This window comes from Octodon degus, unplaced genomic scaffold (genome assembly GCF_000260255.1).
Source record: "Octodon degus isolate 3935 unplaced genomic scaffold, OctDeg1.0 scaffold00226, whole genome shotgun sequence".
Taxonomy (NCBI): domain Eukaryota; kingdom Metazoa; phylum Chordata; class Mammalia; order Rodentia; family Octodontidae; genus Octodon; species Octodon degus.
Window position 1 is genome coordinate 158538 of NW_004524802.1, and position 11497 is coordinate 170034.

General features: G+C 52.5%; 1 protein-coding gene across 8 annotated transcripts in view; it reads right to left on the reverse strand.

The window, feature by feature from the left end:
- Pacs2 (phosphofurin acidic cluster sorting protein 2) overlaps window positions 1-11497 on the reverse strand; it is a 64489-nt gene that overhangs the window by 21014 nt on the left and 31978 nt on the right. For 5 of the 8 annotated variants that reach the window (XM_023705639.1, XM_004645366.2, XM_023705638.1 and 2 more), the window contains exons 2-8: window positions 9224-9311; window positions 6903-6992; window positions 5907-6032; window positions 4058-4220; window positions 3392-3465; window positions 3161-3241; window positions 2034-2093 (exon numbers count right to left, since the gene is read on the reverse strand). In XM_023705639.1, the coding sequence (XP_023561407.1) occupies window positions 2034-2093; window positions 3161-3241; window positions 3392-3465; window positions 4058-4220; window positions 5907-6032; window positions 6903-6992; window positions 9224-9311 (682 nt within the window). The remainder of the gene's footprint in view (window positions 1-2033; window positions 2094-3160; window positions 3242-3391; window positions 3466-4057; window positions 4221-5906; window positions 6033-6902; window positions 6993-9223; window positions 9312-11497) is intronic. The other 3 variants (XM_023705643.1, XM_023705640.1, XM_023705644.1) reach the window with 2 other exon arrangements.

Genomic DNA, 11497 nt, shown 5'->3' on the forward strand with positions numbered 1-11497 from the left:
ATATATTTTGTGTGTGTGTGTGTGTGTGTGTGTGTGTGTGTAACCAGGGATTGAACTTAGACCCTTGCACTTGCCAGGGAAGCACTTATTCTACTGAACCATCTCCCCGGCCCCGGTCTCATATTTTTAAGCACAGAACTTGTTTGGTTTCATGAGCTCAAAGCTGGAAAGGAATCTGTCTTTTTTTTTTTTTTTTTTGCGGAACTGGGGGTTGAACTCAGGCCCTTGCACTTGCTAGGGAAGCGCTTATTCCACTGAGCCATCTCCCCAGCCCCAGGAATCTATCTTAGAACAAATCCTCTCCAGCAAGTCTTACCCCTACCTAATAGAGGCAATATGCAAAAGACTTTGGTTTTGTCTATTTTAAATAGGGTCTTGCCATGTAGTTCAGCCCTTGAACTCTCAGCCTTCTGAGAGTTAGGATTGTAGATGTATGCCACCATGCTCAGTGGAGGCTTTGTTTTTATTTTTATTTTTTTATGAGCAGAATATATTTACTGAGGGAAAGATAGCTCCTGTCCAAGAGAGGGACAGGACGGGGGCCTGAGCGGGTGGTTTCCCCCCAGTTTAGGCTTTCGTCTCTAAACTGACTTGATGCTAGAATAAATTAAGGCTTCGAGGCTACTGGGATGGAATGAACATATTTTGTATGTGAGGACATGAATTTTGGAAGCAAGGGGCAGAATGCTTTGATCTAAACATTTGTGTATCCCTAAAACTCATATACTGAACCACAACCTGAAGTGACATGGGGGATGGGGTCTCTGTGAGGCGGTTAATGCAAAAGACTAGGGAAAGCATTTTCCTGTCTGCCACTGACTAGGAAGGACAGGGATGACTGTTGGCACTTTGCTCTGGGACTTCTAACCCCAGACTGTGACTAGTAGGTTTTAGCCATGTCTTAGTTTCCTAGACTAAGATGTTCAGTCACAGGAATATAAAACATGTAAGACAGTTCATGGCCCAGGCAGTTGACCACACCTTGCTGCACCTTTCCTGCCACCCACAGAGTTGCTGTAACGATCATGAGCTGGGGGTGGTACATTGTGTAGAGGCAGGATTCTCATACATGGGAACACACTGTGGCAAGACAAACTGGTCCCTGCACAAAACGGAGTGACAAGGAATATGAGGAAGTCAAGGGGCAGATCAATTGTGAATCCCACACACACCCGGGAGATGATTCCTATGAAAACAGAAAGTCAATGCATGGGATTGCTGGGATTTCCAGCAATCAGGACCAAATCTGTTCAGCTCAGGCTGTTCTGAGAGAACCTTGTCGCTGGACAACCATACCACGGCCAAGAGTACCTACCTCTCACCCTGCTGCTCAGAAAGGGCAGCAAGGCCTCAGGCAAGGACCCCACTTTGCTGTGTCCCACCTCCAGCTGGACCTGGGAACTGTCCACTGCAAGGCACAAGCCAAAAGACATGGCCACCCCCTAGCAGCAGGCAGCAGTACTCCTGGAAACACACTGGCTCTAGCATGGCAAGATGAGCCCTTTTCCTCAGAATGTCAGAGAAGAGCACTCAGTATGGGTACTAGGGCTGAACTTGGGACACTGCTGCCTTGGGCATGGCCTTGTGTGCACGGGCACAGAGTTGTTCTGTGGACCATGTCTCCTCTCCACCATGGATCTAGACCATGCTGTATTCAGAAGTAAACTGAAGTGCTTTTCTTTTGATTGCGAAAGCCTCACGGCAGATCTGGAGACTAATGCTAAAAGAACTTGAAATTACAGGCAGCAAGGGGACTAGGGAGGAGGGTGCATGGGGGCTCTCTGTACTTCTTCTGTAGACCTTCTTTGTACTTCTGTAGACCCAAAACTCTCCCCAAGATAAAGTCTAGCTATAATGCTGACAAATACACAGACCCTATGCCCATCTTTCTTTGGGTAGAGAACAACCTGCAATTTAGCTGAGCCCCTTGAAACCCTCTGAGAGGTGGCACTGCTGCTACCCAGTCTGGCAAGTGAAGGGCAATGCCCCAGGGAGCAGGCGAGAGCCTGAGATGGTCAAGACTCTTAACTCACCTCATCTGACACTTTAAATCTCCGCAGCAGGGCCACAACCTTCTGCTTGAAGTTCTGTTGCTGCACGACAAAGGGTCAGCATCAGAAGCAATGTGGGAGCCACGAGGTGAGTGCGGCTCAAGCGTGCCACAAAACAGCTGGTGGGACATGGCTCGCACAGACGCCAACACACACAGACACACAGCATCTGAGCTGGGACCAGCCTGCAGATGCCTGGGAAGGGCAGACAGCTGAGCCCAGAGGAGGGGAGCAGAACAAGGGTGTGCTGATTCCTTAGTCCCTCCAGAAGCCTCTGCAGCACCACCCCTCAGAAAAGCTGCTATGCGTCCATGTGGCATGTAGGAGGGTGGTCCTGCTGCATCCTGGCTGCCCTGGGTTGCAGAGCCTCTGATCCTGCCATTGGCCACTAAACGGGGCAGAGGCCCTCAGCCATATACACAGTGCCAACCTAGGGGGACCCTCTATACCCTGCAGGGCTAGAACCCAGCTTCCTGAGATGGCGTGGCTTACTTGCCCATAGCCTCCCTCTTCTTGCCAAAGAGGTATAGAATTGTGCCCTTGGTGGGCACTGGGCTGGGGCTTTCTTGGCATCCACACAGCCATCTGTGGGCAAGGCCCTGTGTGGGGCTCTGGGCCCCAGAAAGAACTCTGCAGCTGGCAGAGGTGGGGCTGCCCCAGCTCTCCTCTCGAGCCTTACTCCTATGCCTGCAGGTGGTCAGAAGGCCCTAAGAAAGTGCAACTGTCATGCTCTAGGTGTTTGGGTGGCAAGCCAAGGAGAAAAACATGCCTCCAGGAGGACCCTAGAAAGCAAGGTGGCCTCATTCTGCCCCCTCAAGCCCATATAACCACATGGTATGGAGCCAGGACAGGGTGGCATTCAGAGGGCTAAATAGCCAAGGGCTGCCACAGGATTTGCCCTGCCTAGTTCATGTCTACTTTCTGACAGTGGCCAGGAGCTAACTGCAGCAGCCCATCCAAGGGCAAGGCCATGGTGTGGGGAATGCATCCCCAAGGGGCTTCTTGTCCACAGCATCACCATAAGGACTCACAGGCCATGCATCCACTGCACCTGTGCAGCCAACCACCCAGGCCCATCCCCAGTGTTAGTAAAACCAGCTTCCACCGACCCTGGTCATGGACGTCGTTCTTACTATCGAGCTCCGCTGCTTCTCAGCTTTGCCCACATCAAAGTCATCCTCATCCAGGTCCTGTGGAGACACAGTGGTCCCTGAAGCTGCAGTTCTGCCTGTCCTGGTGGCCCGCCCAAGGCTGGGGCTAAGGACATCCAGGACCCCCCCCCCCCAGCCGCAGCACTTCCCACCCCGCAGCACTCGCCACCCATGCCCTGTGCTCATTACCTGCCCTTGCACAGCATCATCACTGGCCTCCTGCTCAGAGGAGAAGCTCTCGTACTCCTCCTCAGAGTAGTTATCTGTGGAGGGAGGGGCCACGTGTCCAGATGACAACTACTTCCACTGCAGCTACATGGCCACCATGCCTAAGACCCCGGCGCAGAGGGGAAATGCAGCAAGAGGCCCAGATGCCAGGTGAGGTCCTGAGCCCCAAGACCCTGAGGTCAGCAGATGACATGGTACGGGACTGGTAGAAGTGTCCAGAGGGGTTGAAGGTAGGGGCCATGGGAATTGGCCTAGACAAAGCCTCCTTCATTTTGGCCAATAAGGGAGGGATGCCACTTCAACAGAGATGGTAGCAGCAGCTGATGGTCATAAATCACCTCACGATGCCAGGCTACGTGCCCATGCACTCAGAGGCAGCAAGGGTCACTCTATGACCATTCTCCCCGGAGGATGTGTGGAAACTAAGCTTGGTGATGAGGAGCCAGAGCCATGTCTACAACCACACAGGTGACCTTGCTCCAGGGTTTGCAGTTGAGGGAGCAATTACCAAGGCTTCACACCCAACCTACTTTTCCAATCACCTGGTGGCTGCGCCACCTGACATGGCCAGGCAGGAAGAAGCACTCTCAGGTAGAGGCAGGAAGGGCCCAAACTGGTCTCACACACCTGTGGACTTGGCCTTGGGGCCGGCCTGCATGGCACTGTCCTCGTGGTCAATGGGCTGGCTGGACAGGGAGACAATCCAGATCTCAGCCACCTTGACAGAGGCCTCCTTGATGCTGCTGCAGAGGCTCAGCACCTGGCCACCCTCTGAGGGGTGCTGCATCACCTGTGGGTGCAGAGAGCTCTAGGAAGCAACCCAGGAAGAAGGGCCCCCGCCTCAGAGCCTAGCCCAAGAGCAGGACACCCAGCACGTAAGAGCCTGGCTGCAGAGGAAGGCAGGGGATCCAGGTAGAGGCCACCAGCTAAGTAAGAAATAAAGGTGGGAAGTGTCCATAGCCACTGGTTCCTGCCATACCTGCTGTCCCTCGGAAGCCACCTGCCGGGGACCACAGCAGCCAATGTATGTGGCATCAGGCATGAGGGCCAGTCAGTGGCACAACATGGCCATGGACTTTTGAGACCTGACGTCCAAGGACTCATGTCAGTGGGGACTGAGAAAGAGCAGCCACCACTCCACCGCAGCTCAGGTCTGCAACAGTGTGAGAGAGACACCAGGCCTGGTTCATAGAACCATCAAGCCTAGGGCTACCTATGTCACACTTGTCAGAAAACAGAGGGCAGAGTAACCCAGCTACCACCCAGCAGTAGCAACACTCTGGCTCACACCAGCCACAGAAACCACGGGCGCCTTCAGATCTCACAGACAAGCCTTTGTGCTGTGTGGGTGTGTGCTACTGGGCCAGGGAGCACTAAGCCACATCCCCAGACCTTTAAGTTTTTATTTTGAGAAAGGATATCGCTAAGTTACCTAGTCTGGCCTTGAACTACCAATTCTTCGGCCTCGACCCTACCTCCTGCGCCTGAGCGTGATAGGATTTCAAGTGTGTGCCACCATGCCCAACTGTCCTTTGTACTTTTCAAATTATCTCTGGGGCCATCTGATCAAATTCAGATGTTAGGAATTTATGGGTCAGACGTTTTTTGTTTTTGTTTTAATTGGGGGTGCTAACTCTAATCAGTAAGAAAAATAAAATTTTAAGTAAGTTCAAATCTGATTCACCATTTTAGAAACCGCATGCAGCATGGGAGCAGCTCTGTCACAACCCACCCCTGGTGCCTTCATGTGGGCACCACGTGCCTGTGTGTGCCCAGTCCTGCACTGCAGATGCCACCACCATGGCAGGGAACAGAACATGCCAGATCCAGATGCTGGGAGAAGAGATGGGGAGACAGTATGGGAGCCTGAGCAGCTGATGTGCAGGACAGCAATCCCACCCCCCTTGGTTGCCACAGACACTGGACATAGCCCTACAGCACAAGTCTAAAGTTTAAGAGATAACCAGGACAGGTCCCAGCCACCCCAGTTCCCAGAACTGTTCCCCTGACCCTGTGGCAGAGGAGAAAAGTCCGAGCTCCTCTGTGCCCAGAACTCCCCCCCGCCCGCCACCTCTCACAGCCCCTTGGAGCACCTGCTCCAGGATGGTGGGCTAGGCTGAAGTCTTCCCATGATGGCCCTGCTGCCTAGTGGGGGCTGAGCGGGGTGCCCATGAGGATCCTATTGGGAGGGTTTTTTTTTTTTTTTTTTTTTTTTTTTTCCGAAACTAGGGATTGAACTCAGGCTCTTGTGCTTGCCAGGCAAGCACTTATTCTACTGAGCTATCTCCCCAGTCCCTATTGGGAGGTTTGGAAGTGGGGTACACATGGGGCTGCAGTGAAGACGGGATGCAAACCACAGGGATGGTACATAGCCATTACTGTGCAGCCCTGATAGGGGCTCCTGCTGCACTGAGATGGACATCTTGACATGTGAGGGAAACTGGTATGAGCAAGGCCACCGAGGCCCGGCACTCACCTCCGCCATGTTGATGGAGCCCACAGCCAGGGTCTTGTAGCCCAGGATGGTCCTGTTTTTGTATCGTTTCCTGCGCTGCAGCATGATCTGAAGCTTGTTGCCTTCTCTCTTCAAGAAGTGAGGGTACTGCAGGCACAAGGAGCTGCCTAAGGCACGCCCAGCAAAGGGTGACCCTGGCTCTGCCCAAGCCCTTGCAGACGCACGGGCAGGCCCAGACGTCAGTGGCACTGTGCACCCCAGCTGAACAGCCAGATACAACTGCACCCAGCATCTACACTTACAGAAGCACATGTGTAAGGCCGATGCTCAAGACCCTTTCTTGGGTATATAGATAAAGTAATCTGAGACTACGGCAGCTGAGTCCATCCCCTGGCTGCAAGGCTGTCGCTGCACACCTGTACATGTGTCTCAGAAGCCCAGAACCAAGCACACAAAGAAGCTGGGTGAATTACATATTTGGCAAACTGAACTTCAGAAAGGGGCTTCCACGGGCTGCAGATGTGGCAATGAGGGCAGTAGGAGGGGCTGGCAGGGACTCAGGTGTTATACCACAGAGTAGTGCCACATGTTTAAAAGACAAAAGAGGATCTTATGAGACTTAGGGTGAATTGATTTAGTGGGTTTGGAATGAGCTGGCTGATCCACTTTCCTGACAGGACAGGGATCTGGAGAAGGTAGAGAAGGAGAGGTCAGGGGGCAGGAAGAGCAGATGTCTACTAAGTTCACTCTAAGATATGTATAACACATTCAAAGCCCACATGTTTCTGCCCATCTTTTTTAAGTATGAGGATGAAATGACCTCAATTTGATAACTGGATGTTTCTGTCTTATTGCATTTTCTTTGTCATAGCAAAGGGTTAAAACAAATAATGTAATAAACCAAGAAAACCTCCTGGCCATTTAAGAATAAATGGTAAGACAGGATTAAAAGTAAGAAGGATGAAAGGGGCAATGAGGAGGTCATATCAACACCAAGGACACTGACCACTCACTCACCTGAAGAGAGAAGGTCAGGGCCAGGTCAGTCTCCACTTGTCCACTGGGGGGCAGCACAATCTCATGAGACCGCAGGACCCTTTTGGAGCCCTGTGAGGAAACAGACGCCTTCCATTTAAGGGTATCATACAGTGAGATAGACTCAGGACAGGGGTCATCGTCAAGGGGCACTGTGGGACAGCTAGTAGCCCAAGAATCCTGCGCCTACCAGTTCTGTGGGGTCTGCGCAGGAGAGAGAAACTAAGGATCAGCCTGCCAGAGCAGATGCAGGTCTGAAGATGCAGGGCCAGCTTGCAATGTTAAGGCTGTGGCATGGGTGCCAATACCTCAGAACCCTCAGAATGACCACCCTACAAGGCACAGTACTCGACACGTGTAAACACCACCATGGGCACCTGACACTGCCTTGCACCCTTAGCAGGAAGTGGATATTGCATCACTGAGATCAAACACAGAAGGATCCACTGTACTCCACGGTGGGCTCCCAATGTTTTAAAGACCTGTATCATAGTGCTAATTAAGGGATCTGTCTTATTTTTTTTAAAATTTTTTGGCACAACCGGGGATTGAACTCAGGCTCTTGCACTTGCCAGGGAAGTGCTTATTCCACTGAGCCATCTCCCTGACCCCTAATTAAGGGATCTGTTCCAACAGGGCACCCCTCAAGACTGCCAGGACAGGAAGCCAGGCAAGGACCCTAATACTAGCTCCTCAGGAGTCCACAGCAAGTGGGCAGAGGTGGGGTTACAGCAGAGGTACGTGGGCAGGCTGCTCCAGGGGGGCAAGACAGATGGCATAGGAAAGGAGCTCAGTCGGCTATGGGGTGGCTGTGGAGTTTAGGGCCTGTTCCACTATGCAGCTCCCCAGCTCCACAGTAGCCTTCCCCCTCTCCCTTCTCTCTGGGGTCCCGTGGTCACACACAGGGGTGGTCTTAGCTTCTGGCCTCACAGGACTGACCTGAAGGCTATGACAGGAAGCAAAGACAGGAGCCCAGCCTTCTCCCCAGCTGAGGAGAAAAGGTCCAGAGCCGGGGCCTGGCAGAGCACCCAGAGAAGTCTCAGAAAGGGGGAAGGCTCCAGCCCCACCAGCCTGCTGGACACAGGTGACTGGAGCAAGAGAAGGTGCTGAGGAGAAGAGGTGAGGAACCAAGAAGCTGTGTGGTGGGCAGACGGGCCAGGGCACAAGAGCATTCGAGTGCTCGGGAGCTCGGCAGTGATGGGGACTGCAGAGGGGTTGGCTAGACACAGAGGACAAAGACAGGGTCAGCCCAGCAGAGCTCTGTCTCAGGTGCCCACAGTGGGCCAGCTCTTACCTTGGTGACTTTCGCACTGTTCTACAGACCTGGGAAGACACTGGCCCTCCCCAGCCAGAGATGTAGAGCACAGCTTACATGGCTTCCTGTCTCGGCCTCTGGAGTGGCTGGGATGGCACGTGCGTACCATATTTGGCACTCTCCAGGTCTTTATTAGAAGTACATCCTTAGCCAGGCATAGTAGCACATGCCTATAATCCCAGCTACTCAGGAGGCTGAGGCCGGACGTCAAGAGTGTGAGCCCACCCTGGGCAAATTAAGAGACTTAATGAGATCCTGTCCCAAGATTTAAAAAAATTGAAAGCGCTGGAGATGTAGCTCAGTGTAAGGGCCCTGGGTTCAGTCCCTACTACTGGAGGGCGGGGAGCAGCAGCACAGTATCTTTTAGGCATGCACAGCTGAGTGCAAGAACCAAGACAGGTCTCTGCCTCAACCCTACCTTTGAGTAGAGGACAGCCCACAAGGCAGCGCGTAGCCACGCTGGGCCCAAGGTTCTGCATATTGCTCCTGGGGTCCAGGGAACATTAGACAGCATGGTGCTCCCAACATAAGAACCCCAGCAGGACCTTGGGTTTACAGGCCACGGTCTGGGGTAACAGCCAGCTGTTGCCATGTTGCCAGGGGCACACGCGGGGCCATGGCCCTGAGCAGCAACAAGAGATGGCACCCAGGTGGCCAGGGGATGAGAGCCACACCCTATCCCTGGGAAGCAGACCGGAGCCTGCAGCCCCACAGGGCTGCATAACACTGTTTGGGCCAACTGATGTCTGATGTCTCCTGGAGGGAGGGCCAGGGCAGGACATGGCTTTTCCCTTCCTTCAAAGCCTCAAGTGAAGCCAAACTGAAGCCTGACCCAAGGACCCACCAGGAACCCGGACCCCACCTTGCTCTAGTTCTTCCTATCCAGTCCTCACCCTGTGGGCAACTTTGCAACGACAGGTGCTAGGAGAACCTGGGCCTCCTAGCCCTGTGCTCTCCCACCTGCTGCAGGGGAGGGTGGAGGGCTCACCTGCATCTTGACTGCAATCACCACGGACATCAGCTCCTTCTCCAACTCTCTGAGAACTGCCAGCTTCTTCAGGGTTAGGCTGCATAACCTGCAAAGCATGCATAGCTCAGCCCTTGGGAGCGCCCAGGAGTACCACCCCAATGCCACACCAGTTGGACACTGGTCCTTAACTCCAAGGAGCAGGCCCAGCCTCTGCAGCATCCCCAAGGCTCCCTGCACACAGTGGCCAGGGGTCTTGGCTCTCTCTGCAGCTTTCCCACCTTTCTACTCAAATGAAGCTAAAGATGCCTGCTCATGGGGTGGCATGGGACAAATGTGTATTCCTCTGAAATGAGGCACACTGCCCACCTTACAGCGTCAAGTTCCTGGACAAACATCCCCAGCTCTGTGTGCTAGGTCCCACTGGGGAGCTCTCCTGAGCTGCCAGCCATGAAGTATACCCAACCTAGCAGATGCCAGGCACAACCCCTCCAGGGCACAGCCCTCTGCCATCAGAACAAGGACTGTGTGGGGACATAGCAATTCATCCTTCCCATTTAGCTTTAGGGGTGTGGCCTCAGGGAGTGGTGTGGGCTCTTTCGTACCTGGCAGACCACAAGCCCAAGCCCAGTGAGCCCAGTGGTTCTACTGAGCTCAAAAGGTGAGGGCAGGGGTGGGACTTCCTTCAGGGAATGCCCTGACCCTATAGGAGGGGCAACAGGAGGCAGGTGCATCATGGCATCTGCAGGGGGCATCTGAGGATGAACAGGGCAAAGGAGGGCCACAGCAGACAAGCAGTGGGCACCTTACACCTGAGTGAGAAGACTCAGACACAGGCAGGTTCCAGTGGGCCCCGTAACGCCAGCAGCTGGGCTGTGTGACTCTGCAGGGGACCCAGGCATGGTCCAGGTGGCATCTTTCCAGCAGGACCTGGTCAGTCCAGCCCATCAGGAAAGCACAGGCCCCCCAGACACTGGGGATGCCTCATCGCAAGGGCAGTGCCAACCTCCTATGTGTGTCTGTTCTAGACAATGGTGACCTCAGGCTGGCAGCTTAAAATCTGGGAGCCATCTGGGGGTTTGGTATTTTCCATTTAACATTTTTGGATTGTGGTAGAACTTGAGACCTTAAAACCATGGAATGTGAAACTGAAGGTAAGGTATAACTACAGTGATAGGAAGACAGCTAGAAGAAATTCCTAGGCCTGGGGAACTAAATAACCCTCAATCAGAAAGGAAATCTCAGAAGAAACTAGAGGACCCTGGCTAGAATAAAAATGGAACACAACAAGCCAGTATTGACGAGACACAGCCAAAGCAGTGCCAAGAGGGGACATCACTGCACCAAGTACACTTACGAGTGGCAGGGATGGAGCTCAGTGGCACAGAGCCTGCCCGACAAGCACAAGTCCTGAGTTTGATTCCTGGTACAATACATAAATAAATACAAACAAGCAAACAATAAAGTAAAACCAAATGCCAGCTTCTTGAGACAACTAACAAAAGTCATAAAACTTCTAGACAAAGAAAATAAGGGGCCAGCGAGATGGCTCAGTTGAATAAGCACTTGCCTGGCAAGTGCAAGGGCCTGAGTTCAATCCCTGGCTCCACAAAAAAAAAAATACAGAGTAAACAAAAAGTTCAGTTATCAGAAATTAATGAAAGAACTACAGACCTGGGGGCTAGGGATATAGCTCAGAGAATTAAGAACCTACCTGGCAAGTACAAGGTGAGGAAAGGTCTCATCCTTGGCCCCACATGCCTTACTGTCCCCAGAACCCCAGGGAGCCATGCTGGCCCCAGAACTGTGTGTGGCAGCGTAATCCCAGTACTCAGGAGGTTGACAGAGGAGGATGACTGTGGGTGTGAGTCCAGCCTGGGGGCTACAAAACTGAGCACAAGGCCAGCCTGATCTGCATAGCAAGACCCTGTCTCAAATAAATAAATAAATAAATAAATGTATTTAAAAAAAAAAAAAAAAGAACTACAGACCTCACAGATGAGAAAGCACCAAAAACCTCAAGGACATAAATTTGAGAACTTAGATAAAATGTAAAAATTATTTCAAAGCCATCAAGTACTAGAAGTCACTAAGATAAAACAGAGAACAGAATAGTCCTGTATTTACTAAATAAACTGAATCAATAGTTCAAAACACGCTAAAGAAGAAAACTTCAGGCATATTCAACCAGACATTAAAAGAGAGGTGGATACAGGGTAGCAGCAGAGCACCGCCTGCTGTGAACAAAGCCCTAGGTTCCACATGTGGACAAAGCCCTAGGTTCCACATGTGGAC